We start from the raw sequence: 19408 nt of genomic DNA, 5'->3' as shown, positions 1-19408 counted from the left end.
GAAGGTTCGTGAGGCCGACTTCACCATGTTTTTTGGGGGAAAACGAGGCTCAAGAGCGGGAGAGCAGAAAACAAGTGGAAATATATCAGTATACAGTGGGGTCCAAGAAAAGGTCTGGCACCACTTTCCCATTTAAGTGAGTGAATGGAAAAACGGTAAATTTCTTGTTTGGCACTTTTTGCCTTTATTACAAGCTGCGATGGGAGAGAGAGAGAGAGAGAGAGAGAGGGGGAAGTCAGGGAGAGAGACTGAATGGTATTAAAGTGGTAAGTGTGAGTTTTGTGTGGATTATATAAATGTATAATATTTCAAATCAGTCCTGTGTTTAAGATGTTCAGCTCCAGAGAGTCGAAGCTGATTCTGGTTTAAAAGAATAAAGTTTACAGACACTTTTCCAACATCACTATAATGCATTTATAATCAGTGTGTAATGAAGCCGCAGCCTCTTCTCTCATATGATCAGAACCTATACTGTATTTCTGTTTTTATAATGTAGGTCTGCTGAGAGTGTTCCTGTCATGTTCCACCTGAAGCTTTAGTGCAGGTGGGAACACGTGCTCCTTCCTCACAGCTTCACTTGTTTCAAAAAATATCCCAAGACAAGGTTGAGTTCAGCTGCTTTACTACAAGTTTTCCTTTTTGGTTTGTTAATTTATAATAAAATGTTTTGAAAAGGTCCAGTCCATCCCTCTTTCTTTCTTTGTTTCTCTCTCTCTCTCTCTCTCTCTCTCTCTCTCCTCTGCCGGTCTTGTGCAGCCTGCTGCGGACATTATTTCTGGGGTTGATTTAGTTTTCCTGGAAGCTGCCGAGCCGCTGGAAGAATCCCAGGGTGGAAAATAAGAGCGAGCTGGAAGCCGGCGAGCCTCTGACTCAGGACACACAGCAGAGCGCCGACATGTTAAAGAGCCTCGACTCACAGAGACGGACTGTGGGATAAAACTCTCAAATAGCAACTGTATTTCATCCCTGCCTGGCTCGCTCCTCTTTAGTCTTAATAAACTGAAACACTGAAAATTCAAGAACATAATTAACACAGTAAGAAACAGCAGGAGAACACATGGAGAGTTAATATCTCTGCTTCATGGACGAGTTCATGAGCCTCTGCTCCAGTCCGGCAGCTTCTGACATGTGGTGGAGGGAGGGGGTGGAGGGAGGCGGGGGGGGGGGTGACCACCCAGCAGGATGCAGAAGAAAGCTTCCCATTCACATCAACTGCACACTCACAAAGACTCGCCAAGTGCAATGAATGCACGTGTGTTCTCTCTACAACTGTCAGTTTTTAAAACCACTCCATGTACATGTGTGGGAGCATGAGGACCACACACACACACACACACACACACACAGCCAGTACAGAAAACACATGGTAAGGATGCTATCTCACCAAGTTCTCACACACACACACACACACACACACACACACACACACACACACACACACAGTATAATGTCTGGTTTAAAGATAGCAGTGGTATCTGCAAATGCATTCCTGACTTCCACTGAGCTAAAAATCTGCACAAAGAAAGAGAGAGAGAGAGAGAAGAAAAGGGAGGGAGGTTGTTCTGGAGGTCATGACCTTTGCTTCATAAATACTCCCACTCAAAGCTCCTTTATGTGGATGAGGTGAAAATCCACTGAAGGGATCAGTGGAGAGGGAAATAAAAGAAAGAAGAAGAAGAAATGTTGGTTGAAAAGAAGACTGGGAGAGACGAGGGTGAGTTCAAGGGACGTGGAGAAAAGTCCGCTCACATAAATAACGTTGAACGACCCAGACACGTGTTCGTCATGATTACAGTAATAAACAACGGTTGTGTTTACGGGACGGTCACGGGTTTGGTTTCGGTTGGGTCACAGGACGGCGTTGGGTTTAGGGAAAGGTCACGGTTTTGGGTTCAGATCCTCCAGTTTAGACGAACTCCTGCGTCACCGGTCACAAAAATACAACCTGCAGTTCAAGGTTGTGTTTAACGGTCACGGTTTCCAGCTCTTTACTTTTAAGAGTTACTCTGCATGATTCCCAGTTTTTAAGTTTTGTTATGTAACACAGTCAGTTCGGCCTCTAGCTCAAACAGCTGAGGAGGGAAATCTGGAGTCCGATCACACACTGGTCCCAGATCAGATCTGCATTTTAAAAAACTTTTAAAATGCTCTGACTCAAACCTCAAACTTCTAAAGTGAACAGACAAACCGGTGAAGTGTGTGCGTGTGTGTGTGTGCATGTGTGTGCGTGTGTGCGTGTGCGTGTGTGTGTGTGTTGTCAGAGTAAGTGAGCTGGTGCAGGTGGCTGAGGCAGACAACAATGATATAACAGTCGCGGCATGATGGAATAAAAAAAGAAGAAGAAGAAAATAAGAACGTGTTTTCCTTCAGTTTTGTTTTGTGGTCGAACTCGACGCCAAGATTTCTCAGTGCAGATTTCAGACCAACCCAGTCCAAGGCTCCCATCAATCACTCCCAGTGAGAACAGCAGAGACGGGACTGATGGAGAACATGCGTGCACGGTGGACTTTGCACAGTGAGTCGGTCTCTTGTGCACGTTACAGGTAGATTATTAGAACATGTTTTATTTTTCCTCAGGGTCGGGCTGCATGAAGCAGAACTTAGTGTGAAAGACTTAAAATCCTTTTCTCTTCATTACAGGTTATTACATTAAGTATCAAAAGGAGGTGAGGTCGTTTTTCCCTCCCAGAGTCAGAAACTAATAAAAAGCCTCAGGAGAGACATTTTATAAGTGTTTGGTTTATTCTCAGGTTAGGACAAACAGCGGTGCTGGGAAACCTTGGCTCGGTTGTTGAGTGTCTGTGGCATCAAATAAGATAATCATGATCCCACAGGCATCCAGGAATGGAGTCAAACAAAGCAGGTAAACCTTTAAAAAGACTTTTAAAAGCCCTGCTCTGAACTAATTTATGTTTTATGATCGGTGTCAGCCCACTGCTCCCACTTTGATCTTCAGCTTTTATCATTAGAATAAAATAAAAAACTTGGCTTTAGTATGAAACAAAGGAGTATTATTGTTTTTCCTGACTGGATCAAAGGTTTTGTGCGCCCCAACTCGCCACGGTAAATGATGTGATGTAAGGGGGGGGGGTCAAGAGGTCACGGTGGTTTGAATATCACGGGTTGCATGTATGAAATACAGGGGACTTTGCTTCAGTTTCCAACCAAACCTTCAGGGCCAGCAGACAGGAAATACTAGAAACCAGAAGAGACGTGAGCGGTGAGAACAGAGGTGAAGAGAGGAGGAGAGGGATGGAAAATAATAGAGGGGAGAGGAAACAGAGAAGTGGAGATGAGAGATGAGAGGGGAGAGCTAATGTGTCCCCCAGACATCAGATCTCAACATCTGGTTTGTTACTCACGGCGTCTCAGACAGACGGATTGGAGAAATACAACCGGAGCACCGTCGTCGCGGTCGAAGCTAAATGACGCAACGACACAAAAACGACGAGCAGCTCATTTTCAGGCCGAGGAGATTTAAAAACCATGAAGAAGTGCAGGAGAAGTATGAAATAGTTGGAGGTTGGATGTTAAATCACACTTTCAGTCGCGCACACACACACACACACACACACACACACACACACACACACACACACAATGGAAAAATCACTTTGTTCGCCTGGTCTGAAGGAAAAGACAGAAATAACCTTTCCTGGAAAGTTGCAAAGGAGTTCTCTCATGAATCTGCAAAATACTGCCACGGTTCACTGCCAAAAACCCCTCACATTATACAGTCTCAGGAGTAACGACCCAGACCACAATTAGTGAAAATCACCTTTCCTTTCCTGTGACAGTTAATCAGAGCAGCAGATCTCTCCTCGCTGCTTTTTTATTTTTTGTTTTTAAAGTAGAAATGCTTTCTAGTCCCAGATACAGAAACCGCAGAGTCACAGAGGGCCCGAGGGTTTGACTGTGACTCACATCCTCCATCATGTCACTCCTTCTCTCTCCCGCTGCTGCTCCTGCAGACTCCTGCAAACTCCTGCAGACTCCTGCAGACTCCTGCAAACTCCTGCAGACTCCTGCAGACTCCTCACAGGATCTGATGACAGGAAAGCAGGTTAATGAAAGTCATGTCGTGGTCTGGTGCAGAGCAGCCACAGGAAGTGTCTCATCTGCCTCATCTGATCCGTTTGTCTTGTTTCTACCTTTCTCTGGCAGCTGACCGTCTGCAGGAAGCCGGGGCAGAGAGGGGCTTATAACACGGCTGCCACCTGGCTGGTTATGTGTTCTGTGTCTTATCCACCAGACTTCACACATCATCATTTAATCCCACTTTTAAATCAAACGCAAATCTAATCCCCTCCATCCCGTGACTTCATGCAGGAAAATGAAACGACGACTTGCTCCGTCTGCAGGAGATCGTGACCTGACAAACACTGACTCAAACTTTCTCTAAAGCGTCTGAAACCATCAAATCAATAAAAAAGATTCACAGGAGGCAAATGCAGCATGTTTTTAATTTTAGTAGCTATTAGAAGAAGGTGAACTAAAGGGAAGCACATGGTCAGCAACAATACTCTCCTCTCTGTGCTGCACCATCGGGGGTCTTGGGACCTCTCCCTCCCTCCCTCCCTCCCGGCTTTCAGGGCCTTATTCCAGATGTTTCGGATGTGGATCATCCTCCTCCAGGAGTCCCAGCCTCCTCCTCCCTCCCTCTCTCTCTCATGGTGGAGAGAAGGTCGTGCGGCTCAGGTCCGATCTGTGGGCGACACCTGGAAGTCATAGATTAGAGATTAGATTAGATAATGATGTCATCCTGATTGTCCACATCTGCTCGTGCACATTACAGGGACTCCGTCCTCCTCAGGTGCTCTTCTCCCATTTCAGCCTCAGGTCAGGTCAGTGAGAAGCTGCAGGTAAAAACTTTATGGATTTATTTTTTGGAAGGGGAGGTGTAAATGTTTGTGCTCATCAGTTTACATACAAGTATAATAAAAAACACACATGCAGCAACATGAGTTAAACCCAAACTGTCCAAACACACATTCCCCACACACACACACACACACACACACACACACACACACACACACATACATACAGTAGTGTATACAGCTGGAGTGGAACTCCCCTGTGATTGATTCCTAATTCCAGAGCTTATGAGAGAAATGGAAAACCCCCCCTCCCCAGTCCTCTCTCTTTTCTCCTCTTCACACATTTTCACTTCACCTTATTTAAACCCTTTTTCCACCTCTTTTACATAACCTCTCTCTCTCTCTCTCTCTCTCTCTCTGCACTATGTTTCCAGTGTGGGCTCCAGGTTTCCAGGCGGCTGAGGACAGTCCTGCACTGATGGAGCAGCATCATTGACGCCGCTCACCGTGACAGTCCAACGCTGCTGACCATGAAATATGATCCGACACTGTCACTGAGGGTCAGAGAACCCCACGGCTCATATTTTACGGTTTATATAGTAATAACAACATAATAATTACCCTAAATCACATTTTCCAGAACCACAAAATGTCTCGACCCAAACCCAGGATGACGATGAATCCATACACAGCTGTTTTATTGTGTTAACTTTCATAAAGAAGTCTTGATCTGTGATTAGAAGAAAAATCATTTGTGATTGTTTTATATTTTATGACACTGTTTCACCACGTTCATCTGTTTGATGCTGACAGGAACTCAGCTCTGCCCGCAGCTCTTTCACATTAAAAGTCTTCCACTGGTTGAGCCTCGTCTTTGTTGAGAGGCTTTTCTACAAGTGGCTGTGGAGATGGTGGAGATGTTTTTACTGAAGCCGCCATCTTGTGGAGCGCGTGTGTTATTACAGATGATGTGAGCGTGGGCCTGAGAGCCACCAGTTTATCAGTGGTAGCTATAATCTATAATCTATATCTATATCTGTAACACCAAATCATTGAGTCAAATTAGTTTGTTTACATCGGATCAGCTGTAGGCCACATGCAGTGACGGCAACACTTCAGATAGAAACTAAACAGGAAATATGTTGCCATGGATACAGTGAGTTTTTTTTTTTCAGCTCAAGTTTGTTTAAATTTTGTAAAATGAAGAGAAGTGAATTATCTATTTAACTATCACTGACTGAGGAGCTGCTGCTTCTTCTTCTCTGGTTTCGGATCAGATTCATGGAGGTTTATTTACAGTGTTCTCATGTCTGTGCTCAGGTCAGGGTGAATGATCTTATTGATCTGATGCGGTTTGGAGATCAGTTTGAGTGTCTGGATACGACATGAAGAGCTCTCAGCTGCTTTTATTTTGTTAAAGTAGCTCAGAGTTAAAAACCCTCTTATATATTATACTGGTATATTATTCTAGATAGAAAATACAATATATTATTCTCCTATTAGATTGTGAGAGCTATACAACACATTACTGAAGCCTGTCTGAATACACTTTATAAACTGACCAATGAAACAGGAATGTCACTCAAATAATTCTCCACACAAGCAACGTTGCAGATTCATTTACTCAAAAGTGTCTTTTGATATTTACACGTATGTATTTCATGTACAATATGTGTGTAACGCAAAACAGTCAGACGTCATAGTTACACAATAAACTGGTCCTGTTGAGAAATTCTTTAAACATTAATCCTTAACTGGATTATAGATTGTTTTGTTTTCTGCCTGCAGAGCGTGTGTGTGTGTGTGTGTGTGTGTGTGTGTGTGTGTGTGATGTACTTGTATATAGGACCAGTTTGAGTCTGAGGTTTTACACTTGGTGTTTTATTTCCGTATGCTCAGTTGTCGGATCTCGTCCACTCTGTTGCGGTGCAGCTGGAAGGCCGGAGTGACCCAGCGGCCGCAGGAACACTGATCCCCACACCAGTTGAAAGAGCCCAGCTTAGAGCTACACTTAGGACACAGCAGCTGCACACAAACACAGGAGGAGAGAGGAGGGAAGAAGCATAACGTGAGCGCAGATAACCAACCCAGCTGCTCCTCTCAACGTCAAAGGGGTTCGAGGGTCGAGACTTGGTTTAATGGTTAAGGTTTTAGCTGAGGGGAAGGGGTGGGGTCAGGCATTTAGTTGTGACGGTGAAGGTTAGAATGGGGGGGCTAGTAAGTGCTTATAAGTTTTAAACCATGGCGTTCGGACACGTTGGGAAAGTGAAGATGTTTTGGCCACTTCTCATTTTCTGACACCTTCAAACAGCTGTTCGAGAGTCAAGACCATGGACGGTAAAATAAAGATGGACGTAGCCTCCGTGACGTCACCCACAGGTTTCTGAAGAGCGGTTCTGAAGCTCAGAGTGAGCTGCTCCACCGTCACCATCTTGGCAGTGTCTGACTCCGCCCCCTAACTCCCGGCTAATCCAAAAATGGGCAAAAGAGGAGGGGTCGAGACGCCCTGAACGCTCCATAACTTTAGTCCTTAATAAAATGTAAACAGGTGAGTTATATAAACAGGTGAGTTATATAAACAGGTGTCATGAAGGAGGAAATTAGCTCTAGAGACCGTAAGTGTTTTTGTACCAGGCTGTAAACATGTTTATTTCTGCTGTAAAGTTGCACATTTTAACATGGGAGTCTATGGGGACTGACTCACTGTTGGAGCCAGACTCTAGTGGCCATTAGAGGAACTGCAGCTGCTGGTTCTTCAGTGTTGATGCTTCATGTTTCAGCCTTGGAGGTTGATGCTTGGTCAAGTCATTGCTTTAGGGTTAAGGGTTAGTGTCTGTGAGTGCGCAGGTGTGCATTACCTGTCCGTCCATCACGCCAAGTAAAGCTTGTTCCATCCACTGCACCGGCTCAATGAAGTACGATGTGCACTGGACGTCTCCTAGACAACAACACATTTTCTGTCATTACTTATGATACACTACAAGTTCAGTGTGTGGGAGAGTCAAAGTCCCGCCCACACAGCTTCTGGGTGTATACTGGTGTATACTGGTGTCTTCGTACCAGTGAGGTTACCGGACTTCTTGTGCCCGAAGGCTGACGCTCCTTCTCCTACTGGGTGACTCAGGATACTGGAGCCACGGAACAGAGTTCGTCTGCAGAGGAGGTGGAGATAAGGAGTCAGGAGGTGCATTTCCCAAAATGTTGAATTATTCCTCTAAACTCATAAAAACATATTGATGACAAAAGGATTAATGAAGCAGGGAGGTGCTCCAGAAGAAACAGTGACACTTCCTCGTGGAAGGTCTTTGACTTTTTGAAATTCTCCTCCAGTGAGTCACTGTGTGAACTTCTGCACCTGTCACCTGCATTTCCTGCAGCGATATGATACTTCAGAGGAGCTGGAGTGGGCGGGGTCAACGGCAAACAGCTCCCTGGGAACCTGCTGCAGCTCTACACACACACACACACACACACACACACACACACACACACACACACAGAGTTGGGACAGAAAATGTTCAATCAATAATCAAATAATGATGAGTTTAGGTGTGTGTGTGTGTGTGTGTGTGTGTGTGTGTGATTACCAGGGTACTTCTCAGTGATCTTGGTCAGTCTGTATTGTTTGTACAGAGGACTGGAGGAGTCCACTTCACAGTTCATGGCCTCATACAGACGCAGCTGCTCCTCAAAGCCAGTGTTGACCCTGAAACACATCACCAGCTCTCAGTGACCTGCTCTGCATCTAATGACGATTACATAAACACAAACATAGAATATAAACCCTAAAAAAAACCCTCAGGTGCAACGACCTCTCTCTCTCACACACTCACACACACACACACACACACACACACACACACACACACACACACAGGCACTTACTGTACGTCCTGTTTGACGCTCTTCAGTCTATGGTAAGCCTCAGTGAAGCCCAGCTGGTGTCTCTTCATTAGATAAGCGGTCACAATGGTGGCACTGCGACTTCGACCAGCCTGGCTGACACACACACACACACACACGCGCTTTCTGTTTATTAGTTTACCACGCAGCATTATTTTCTTATTCACGGTTTCTATCCCGGAATCGGGTAAACGTGTAGTGGAATTATTGCACACTCTTGAGATGTTAATTAAAATGAGAAAGAAAAAAGGAGGATTGCAACTTCACAAATAAAGAATATGAAAGAAACATATGTAAATGTGATAGTTCAGTTTTTCCTTTTTAATAAATTAGCAAAAAAAATCTACGATTCTGTTTTCACTTTGTCACTATGAGGCACGTAGTGTGAATTTAAATTATTTTAGAATAAGACAACAACATGAAAAGTGATAAAGTGAAGGGGTGTGAATACTTCCTGACTGCACTGTGACCAAAAATAAACCTGCTAACAGTCACCAGCAGAGAACTGCTGAATGACACACGACCAAACCTTCGTCATTAGGTTTAAACATTCAGTTTCTTTGGTGACAAAAGTAAAATGCTGGATGGAAATACATCAAGGTGACATGATGGAAGAAAAACTCTCAGGACATCCCGCTGACCTCTGACCCCTGACCCTTACCAGTGAACAATTGCCGTGCGGCCTCCATCCACAGCCTCCCGAATGAACAGAAAGCAGTCGTCCATGTGACTCAAGAGATCAGAGGTCACCTCATCCAAAACGTTGACCCACTTCCTGTGAAAGCCACCGTCAGCAGGAAGTAGACCGGCGGGGTCGACAGAGTCCACAGACAGGACATGAGTGACGGCTGCGTCGGCCAGCACCTGCCTGTCGTTGAGATCAGCTGCGGTGCCGATGTAGAGGCCTGGGTCCACCAGGAGCATGACTGCAGAGACAGACAGAGCTGACACCCATCTACTCTTAACTGGATGTTCAGTTACATTTAATATGAATACTCTAGAAGCTCTCATGTATCTGACGGGCTGCATATCGGAAACCTCAGAAACCTCCGACCAAATGAGATGGTCTAGTGTTCTTCGTATCCTACATGTTTGTTTTTCTTCCTGTTTTTTGCTTCTTTGTATAATAGAGCATTATATCTGTTAGATATTTCTGCTGTGAGAAAATGTGGAACTTATAGACTGAAGTTCAATGTGTCAATACAGGACAATTAGAAAATATTGTGTTAAGATATTGCAATATATGTGTTTTTTAGATTAGTTTTATGAAGGAAGCTGAATTGTTTTCCTTAATTTTGTATGTATATGTATTTTCATTTAATAAGAACATATTTTTATATATCATATATCTGCCTGACTTCTGGTATCTGTTTTTTGATAATTACTGAAATACTAATTAGACACCTTTCAGACCTACAGCAAGTAATAATTATATTAACTGAACTTCTTCCAACTCCTGCGTAAACTCAGTTCAGATCTTTATATGCACTTGATGATGCTAACAGTACTGTCAGTTAACTCACCTCGTTAGCTTAGCTTAGCTTAGCCTCTCCGTGGTTTAAACTCTACCAGTGAAACCTGCTCGTTAGATTTCGGACCGAACATTAACGAAGTGAAGACTAGCCGAGAACAACAAAAAATAATATGAAGTTCAATAAAATAAAGTGAACGCGCTCACGTTGGTATTTGGTTCGTCTTTAAATCTGTCCGACCGGAAACCCATACTCGTGTCAAAGTCAGTTCCGGTTCCCTCAGATTCTTCTTTCTGTGTAAGACGGTTAACGATTAATAAAACAATTAGGTGTATTACCGCCACCTACTGGACTGGAGTGTGGACACCAGACTATAAATAATATATACAATTATTGTACACTCTTTAGTTGTTGATTAAAATTAGTAGGAAACCTGTTGGTATAAATCAACAGTTTGATCTGGATGGTTTTCTGGTTTGGAGTAACGTTTAAAAATGCTTTGGAAAAAAAATAGAAATAGTGGAAAATTGAAGCCTATGACATGATGGTCAGTTGCCGATATTTTACGACACATTAAAGGTTCTAAATAAAACTTTCCTTCCTACATGGATCAATCTGAAAACCCAGACTTTTAATATCAGATACAAACTGAGTGGCGACAAAGGTTTTACATTATCCCTGTTAGAATTCACCAGTTTAATCCCGACATTAATCCCATCAGAAGCTTCAGATGTTCTGGAAAAAAAATTATTTTGCTGATTTGTTTTTCCTACTGAAGCGACATGATGTTTATTACATAACACAAACTAACTCGTTCCTGTGTGTTACAGGTCAAACATGTACCTTGAATGGCTGTGAATAGGGAGGAAGAGTAAGATATTGTTTATTTATTCTATTTTTTTTCTGTGTCCAGGATGTTCTTCTGAGATGTATATTCTTATATTTCTGTATCATATCTCATGGTTGGTTAAGTTCCTGCTTCCTTTCTCCTCGGTGCTCTGTTTATTCAAAGTCAACTAAAATTTAGTTTTGAGGACAGAAAGTTGAAAATCGAGTTGGATGGAGTTAGATGGAAGCGTGGTTCATACTGTATATTAATTCAAAGAAAAATAGAATTTCACATCCCCCCAAAGAATAGAAAAATACTCAGACCTATTAGTAATATAGCCTAGTATAATATATTACTAAAACAAGGTATATAGAATATTATAAACAATGGAAATCTCTATGATTTCTACCAATTTAAAACTCTTGGAACAAATATTTAAACGTTATAAAATGGACAATTATAAATAAAAGAATAACAATATTATGAAACAAATATTTCACAGTAAGTTGCTGAGGTTCGACGGTTTGAATTAACTGACCACAGCGAGTAAACAAAGGAGAACATTTTTTACCGACTCGCAAAACTTCAGCTATAAAGCTGAAATAATGAACAAGTGAGGGGAAGATACCAGGAGCATGAGGTAAAGCAGGCGGACACTGGTCAGTCCCAGCAGAGGGAAGCATAAAGTGAACGCACATCTGCAAACATCACATCTGACTTCAAGAACTGAACTGACCATTAAATGTTGTTGCAGAATGAATCTCTGGTCTTTTCTCTGTTCTCTTTGCCAGACACTTTAAATACTTGTTTCATAATGTCTGTCTGGCCTCCTGCCTCTCAACACCTACTGAGTATGTGTGTGTGTGTGTGTGTGTGTGGTGATCTGAAATGCCTGCCAGGGTGCGTCCCACTGTCTGAACATGGTCACAATGAGGGGCGCTCATAAAGTTTCACAAGCTGCTTTAATCTAACCGTCTGACCAATCACAATGATTCACGACGACCACGCCGCTGCCTCAGGCCTCATTAACACTGCCCATCAAAACACAGCTGAGTGTGGGAAATGAAGGAGCAGCACACACACACGCACACACACACACGCACACACACACACACACACACACACACAGTGAGTGAGCACCGGCAGGTGAATGGGAACAGAGTGGGCGTGATGACTTTGGTTTGCTGCAGTGACTCAGTGACTTTGCATTATGGGAATATTTTTCTTTTTGTGTTTCTGGTTGATGGATTCATTTAAATATGTGAATCCCTTCTACTGCACATATTGTGTTGTCTTTGCTGTTTCTTTTGAATTGTTTGTTTTCTAATTATCATTATTATTATTATTAGTATTTTTTTAATATATATATGATCGTTACTTTTTACGTCGAGGTGACGTTTTAACACACGCACCTGGATGGGTTTCTCACCTCACCTGCACATGCACTTCCCTGTACACAACGTATTTGTAATGTTTTATGAGTGTGAATAAATAAATGAAATACTTCATATTAAACTTCTGTTTTTATAAAAGATTTTCAGTTATTTTATAGCGTCTTTTTGGTTTGTAAATAAAATGCAGTCTGTGCGTCGCTGTTGGTGTTTCATTCAAATACGGTTTGATCCACCTCTGCTTTACATTTAGTTTGTGACTGAACGTCCTCAGTTCAGCTGCTGTATGTCATAAAGACAAAAAACAAAAGATAAAATAACATCAGGAAACATCCAGCCCAGAAATACCAACACTGGTGACAGCTTTTAAAAACGTAATATACTCATATCTAACTTTCAGCATGAGAGATAAGAAATAAGGACATAATAAATGATAAGGAGGTAAATAAGGTGAGATGATGATTGGAAACTCAACTATGAATTCAACTTTAATCTGTAAAAAGATAGATTATATTATATTATATTATATTATATTGGATTATATTATATTATATTTGATTAAATTAAATTAGATTAGATTAAAACACACTCAGGATCCTGTTCAAAAAGACATTATAACTGTATTCTGCGGTCTGGACTTTGGGAAAAGTAGTTTCACTAAATAACCTCAAGGTCCTCTTACTAGCTTTTTTTTTCAGGACTTTCAACCACATCTCACCGTCTTCATCTTCAAGTGAGCCAAGTAGGAAACGTCAGCCGCGTGATTATACGTTGTGATTCGTTCACTTTTCTCTCAGTGTCCCCTGTGTGAGTTATCTCCGTGACAACTGAGCAGACTCCATCTGCTGATGTAAACCATGAAATGTGGGTGAAAGCTCCAGAAAAAGGTCGTAAGTAGAGCTCGAGTTAAAACAGTTTTGTAAATCAGATCAGATTTTGTTGATGCACTTTGAGTGTTACGGTCATTTAAGATGTCAGAGCACATCGGATGCAGGAAGCGCCCTGGTGTCTTGGTTGTCATGGTTACTGTCAACCCTTTTGTCACTTTGACTAAATAAAATATATTTCTCTCTCGATGTCTTTTCCTTATCTTTGCTCGTGTTCGTGTTGAGGAGATAAACGAATCCGTCCACATCAAACTGAGGTGAATGTCTCACCAGACGGACCCTCGCATTACCCCCCCCCGCCCACACCAGCACCCACCCACTGAAACCCAAACTGAAAAAGTGTCAAAACCACATGACATCAATCCTGGCTGGATCAAACACCAGGTTGTCTGGCAGAGAATAAGTTGTCAAAAAGGCAAGAAGTGATGTCATATGTGGGGGACGGCACAGACCTCACGAGGGTAAAAAAACAAAACACTGAAGTAGAGCTTTAGGCAAAAAAAAAATAATGATGATTTAAAACAATAGTATGCAAAAAAAAAAAGTTGTTAATGTAAAGAAAATAGATTTTAAAGCTTTAAAAAAAAAAGTGGAAGAAGAGTTTTTTTGTGCAAAAACAAAGAACACAAAGTGGAGTCGTTTCCCACTTTCCCTCTCTGACTTTGAAAGGTTACTGTGTGTAGGAGTTCATTTATTGCCAGTGTAGGAAGGTTCAATATGTCCTGGCAGTTTTTAATTAGAGTCTGGGCGTAGTGTGAGTGTGTGTCATGCTAATTAAAAGCATCCTGCCTCTTGTATATAAGACCAACAGAGGGACGGACTGTGAGACGAAGAGCAGAGGTGACACACCGAGAAGGTAACGACTGACTCTCTGTCTATCGCTGTGCATCACAGTGTCTCTCTCTCTCCCTCTCTCTCTGTCTCTCTCTCTCTCTCACTATCTCTCTGTCTCTTGCAGCTGTTGTTCGGATCAGATTCTGTTCACACTGAGTGTTGAGTAAAAAATGATGATGATGATGAGGATGATGATGAAGATGTCCCTGTGGCTCCTGCTGCTTGGCCTCGCCGTGACGTCTGCTGCTGCCGCCGGACCAGGTAGGAACTGACACACACCTGTTTCAGCTTCTGAATCGACCACACTTATGTTCAGATGCTGCCTCCACATCTGGCCCAACTCTGGCTCAACTTTCGGCCGATACCAGAGAATAACAACTGCCCAGATGTGGAAGTATATGGGCCGGGCTCGGGCCCCAGGACCCAGGGATATGTTGGGCCAGAAGTTTCTTGGTTTCCATAAAGTTATGATGTCACATGACACACTCACACACCTGCTCTGTCTCTCTGCAGGCAGCTGCGTGGCTCGCTGCGGGGAGGTTTTCACCAGAGGTCAACAGTGCACCTGTGACTTCAGGTGTCTGCAGTATAATGAGTGCTGCCCAGACTTTGAGACGACCTGCACCACTGGTAACACAGCAGCAGATCACAGCTCACATCATTCATTATTTATTTCGACATGTTGAGAGCAACACTGTTGTTCTGTTCTCAGCTCAGTCCTGTCTGGGTCGCTGCAGCGAGCCGTTCAGACGTGGTCAGCTGTGCGAGTGTGACCCCCAGTGCACCCACCACAACACCTGTTGCCCTGACTACCAGCTACACTGCGGTAAGAACCGACAGCCACGACCAATGAGATTTTAATATATTTTCATGTTTAAGTTCACATGTGCAGAGATCACGTGTTCAGACGTGTTTTTGTACATGTGAAATTCATGTGGTTTTTCTGTACAGGTGAACATATAGTGGAGACTAGAGACACTCAGTGAAGCTTGAACAGACCTGGCAAAGCATATATAAACATATATATTTGTAACATGTATGTTGTTTTAATAAACTTTATATAAACATTATATAGGCCTCATTCTTACATAGAAAACATATGGTCGTGAGATGTTGTGAGCATGTTTTCTATGGAAAAATCCAGCACATATTCAGTGCATATTTTTAATATATGTACATATTCCACCTTGTCTCTGTCCACAGATGCCGGAGTGTCGGCCTCACACCCCGAGGCTCTGCTGCCTCTGAGAGCTGCTGCTGCTGCTGCTGCTCCTGCTGCTCCTGTTTCAGGTCAGAGTTCATCCACAACAACCAACCAGCAGCACAGCTTCCCTTTCTCTGCTCGCTTACCTTCACTAGAGTTTGTGATCGCTGTCCCAGATCTGTTGCTTTCCTCTGAATACAGTCACCACAACTAAAATCTGACTCCTTTGTCAAAGCTACCAGTGCAACCCTGTGCTCCTGTCTGAACGTCACACTGATGTTGGATAACAGGTGTGTTCTCACAGTCTTCATAAAAGCGATACCTGTGTCCTCCTCTTCCTCAGGTAATCAAAAATCAAAGAGCAAGAAGAAGGCCAACAGTGAGAGCGAGGAGAAGCTCACAGGTAGATGAAGTTCTGATGAAAATGAGTTTGATATTTTGAATAAATAAAAATGTGAAAGTGGGAACTGCATTACCCAACATGCAGCTTTATTTAGCTCCATTAGCTCCAGTGTCGAAATCCAGTTTTAAGACCTTAAAGGAAGGATTTTGACATGTTGGGAAATCCACTCATTCTCTCTCTCTTGATGAAGATTGTCACCTTCTCATTCAAAAACTAAAAAGTTTGCCTTTTCTGTGTATTAGCCGGTCCGGGAGGTTCCAAGTCCAGACCCAGCACCCTGCAGGATGTGGCCCAATCCAGGGGGCTCTCTGTGGTGGACGCAGGCTCTGAGGGAGCAGGAGCAGGTAGGGGAAGAGGTCCTGTGGATTTGCATATCCAATTTTGACCCACTTCAGTCTGTTAAGTGTTAAATAATTGCATTGAAAAGAACATCTTGCTTTGTTTGTGAATGGCCACTCACTTCCTGCAGGTGTCGGTCTGCTGCCGCTGTCCATCCCCGGGTCTCCACACTCCCCGGCGCCTGCAGATACTCTGCCCAGCTACGGTGTTCCATCTCAGGGCGGCGGGGCTCCAGTGAGCCCCTCTGGTCGTGGAGCTGTTGGTGGTGGAGTGAACGGCCAGCTGGTGCTGTCACCTGAGGGAGGGATTCCATACGGGTCAAGTCAAGGTTATTTAATCAGATTATATCAGTTTGAATACAACATTTGTGTAATGAATATTTTATTTGATTAATTCTAAATATTTTGCAGCTGTTTTGAAGGTTTTTGATTCCAAAAACAAACTCACTGCGAACTCTCTCCTGGATAAGTTTAAAAACAAAAACAAAATGTTTGCCTTTTCTTTCCATAACACTTCTAACAGATGCCAGGTTACAGGCGCAGCAGGACATAGCCCAAGCCTTGGGGCTCTCCCTGGCGGACGTGGGTCCTGAGGGACCAGAGGCCGGTGGGACAAGTTTCAAGTGTTGAGCATTGATCCGATCTTTTCTTGGCAGATTCAGATGGTCTGTAACTAATTCTGTGCGTGTTTGCATGTTTTTGTGTGTGTGTGTGTGTAGGAATATTTATTGATGTAGGATTATGCAGTGATTCTCCCATCAATGGACTGACAGCTTTAAGCAATGGGACCATCCTGATATTTAAAGGTGAGAACACGTGTGTGAACTCTACTTCAGTTCTCTAGAAAACAGTAGAAATGTGATGCAGTAAGCTGTGTTGTGTTGTTACTGCAAATGTAAGGATGTGTGTGGTGCAGGAATGAATAGAGATTGTATATGTGATGTGTACATACATATTTAGTGTGATCTGTGTTAATGTTGTGTGTGTGTGTGTGTGCAGGTGAGCTGTTCTGGTCAGTGGACCCTGTCAGTCATGAAGCTGGTCTTCCTCAGAGCATCACAGACACTCTGGGCGTCTCGTCTCCCATCGACACCGTCTTCACCCGCTGGAGCTGCGACAGAAACACAAACACAAACACAAACACAAAGACCTACATTATCAAGGTACAAATATTACTACACACATTAATACTGCTGCCACTACTGCACCTACACCCTCTGTGCTGCTGCTGATAGTCAGGCTACTGCTAATGATCATTTCTGCAATTCATTTTTAAATAATTTTTTTGTTCCATTAAATATCAGAGAATAGTTGAAACCGGTCACGGTGACAGCTGCAAAGGAGGTTTTCCTCTGTTTGTAGAGTGTAATAGTTATAATGAATGTCAGGTTAATATAAAAAAAGAACAGTAATTAAACAGTTTTATAGCAATAACAGCAAATCCCTGTTTTAGTCTAAGATTCACTGAGAAAGACTTTTCTATAATGATGAAGGTCAGATAGGAACCAGGATCTCAGACCAGAGATGTCTTTTTCCTTACTCACATAGAGGTCATTTATCTTCCTCCTCTTCTTCTTCCTCCTCCTCCTCCTCCTCCTCCTCCTCCTCCTCCCCCCCTGCAGGGAGACCAGTTCTGGAGTCTGGATGGGAACATGGTTGTGGAGCCGGGTTATCCGAAGCCTCTGGCCTCTGAATTCCCCGGTCTGACAGGAACCATCAGAGCTGCTCTGGTTGTCCCAGCAACCAAGAACCGGCCGGAGACTGTCCACTTCTTTAAGGATGGTGAGGAGGACAGACGGACACAGAGACAGACAGGCAGAAAGAGAGACACGGGGACAGACAGGCAGAAAGAGAGACATGGGGACAGACAGGCAGAAAGAGAGACACGGGGACAGACAGGCAGAAAGAGAGACAGACAGACAGACAGAGACAGGTCATTTTGCGTCTCTTGCTTAAAGAGACATTAAAGCAGGTCAGGATGTCTGAGAGCATGAGACATAAAAGAGACAAAATAGACGAGTAGATAAAGGAAGAGGTGAAGACTTCCACCTCAGCACGACTGACCACAGCTGTCCTGTGTGTCGCCCCGTAGGAAACGTCATGCAGAGCTTCACCTACCCACCATGCACCACAAAACCCAGGAGCTCCTTGAAGAAACGCTTGACTCGCCAGGCTGGTTAGTAACTCTCCAACTCGTTTATTTATTATAATTTATTCTAAAACTTCCTCATGACGCTATTTTTGTTATTTTTCTTAATTATTTTTAATTTTTTATATTTAATTTAAGGTCTTCTAAGTGGAGAGATCAACATCAAAGTGTCTCTGAAGGGATTCCCCAGCCCCATCACATCTGCCCTGACCATGCCCAACCCCCAGAAGAGCGACAGATTCTTCCACTACCTCTTCTCCGGACGTAAGAACCTCCCACAATGCACTGCGTTCAGTCTCATTAGGATTTATTTATGAATTAAAGGGGACCCCAGGAAGAGTAGCCATTGTTATAACACAATGGCTAATGGGGATCTAACTACATAAATAAATAAATAAATGAATGAATTTTTAATTGCTGCCGTGAACATTTTCGTCTACAGTTTCAGCCTGTTACCATGGTAACAATCAATGACACCTGCATTGACCAGTAGCACCCAACAACAATAACAGGAAAACATTGTTATGTTTTTAGAAACATTATACATAAACATATTTTTTTATTGTTTCACTCTTTGTTGAATTTTCAAAGTAAAACTTCCTCGTAACCGTTGAGATCTTCCAGGTGACAAACATTTACTGCTGCGGTAAACGGAGCTGAGCCGTTGGACTGTTCCTCAGTCGGCCATTTTTAAAAAAATTTTTTTTTATTATTTTGAAAAAAGTCAAGAACTTACCTGCTTTGTGCAGCAGATGAATTTAGACTCTGACTCAGAGTCTGTCTTTGTGAAACCGGTGTCACATTATAGTGTTTCCTGACCGTCCACATCTTTTGTCACGAGTGTGTTTAAAGCAGCTGAAGTCTCTCTCTCTCTCCTCTGTGCAGCGCTCTTCTTCAGAGTCCAGATTGTAAGTGGCTCGCCGGCGATGGCCAAACCTGACCCCTCTGCCCCCCTGGCCCCGCTGCCCATCCTCGGCCCCGCCGCCACAGCAGCCAACTCTGCCAACATGGCCCCCCACAATGTCAACCGCGCCGCCCCGGCCAACTCCATCAAAGTCTGGCTGGGCTGTCCCTAAAAAAAGCATCCCGAGGAGGAGGCGACGCTGTTCCGGTGTTTTCTGCTTCTAGTCTCTAATCCATCTGTAATGGTGCGGCTCCTTCTGGCACCAAGACTGGTG

The 19408-nt window shown here is 43.4% G+C and overlaps 2 protein-coding genes across 5 annotated transcripts; one reads left to right on the top strand and one right to left on the bottom strand.

Annotated features, from left to right (window-relative positions):
* Positions 1 to 6444: 6444 nt before the first annotated feature.
* dusp12 (dual specificity phosphatase 12) lies at positions 6445 to 10405 on the bottom strand. 4 transcript variants are annotated; one of them, XM_022768933.1, is made up of 8 exons: positions 10247 to 10405; positions 9385 to 9667; positions 8706 to 8819; positions 8408 to 8526; positions 8183 to 8270; positions 7881 to 7972; positions 7679 to 7758; positions 6445 to 6845 (listed from the first exon to the last, which is right to left on the bottom strand). In XM_022768933.1, the coding sequence occupies exons 2-8, from the start codon at positions 9645 to 9647 to the stop codon at positions 6702 to 6704; spliced, it is 900 nt and encodes a 299-aa protein (XP_022624654.1). In that variant the 5' UTR covers positions 9648 to 9667; positions 10247 to 10405; the 3' UTR covers positions 6445 to 6701. The 4 variants fall into 4 exon arrangements, with proteins under 4 accessions (XP_022624654.1, XP_022624653.1, XP_022624655.1 ...); XM_022768932.1 differs by having other exon boundaries at positions 9385 to 9649; XM_022768935.1 differs by lacking the exon at positions 6445 to 6845 and adding an exon at positions 7277 to 7349 and having other exon boundaries at positions 9385 to 9649.
* A 3723-nt stretch (positions 10406 to 14128) lies between these two features.
* LOC111239139 (proteoglycan 4-like) lies at positions 14129 to 19397 on the top strand. The gene is made up of 15 exons (XM_022768940.1): positions 14129 to 14158; positions 14261 to 14397; positions 14650 to 14766; positions 14849 to 14962; positions 15340 to 15520; positions 15583 to 15743; positions 15986 to 16087; positions 16213 to 16410; positions 16605 to 16688; positions 16801 to 16887; positions 17081 to 17244; positions 17704 to 17863; positions 18174 to 18257; positions 18369 to 18494; positions 19116 to 19397. The coding sequence occupies exons 2-15, from the start codon at positions 14307 to 14309 to the stop codon at positions 19304 to 19306; spliced, it is 1860 nt and encodes a 619-aa protein (XP_022624661.1). The 5' UTR covers positions 14129 to 14158; positions 14261 to 14306; the 3' UTR covers positions 19307 to 19397.
* Positions 19398 to 19408: the final 11 nt, after the last annotated feature.

Source organism: Seriola dumerili, unplaced genomic scaffold, assembly GCF_002260705.1.
Source record: "Seriola dumerili isolate Sdu_G_001 unplaced genomic scaffold, Sdu_1.0 BDQW01001892.1, whole genome shotgun sequence".
NCBI classification, from domain to species: Eukaryota; Metazoa; Chordata; class Actinopteri; order Carangiformes; family Carangidae; genus Seriola; species Seriola dumerili.
This window is presented reverse-complemented; position numbering and strand designations above follow the sequence as displayed.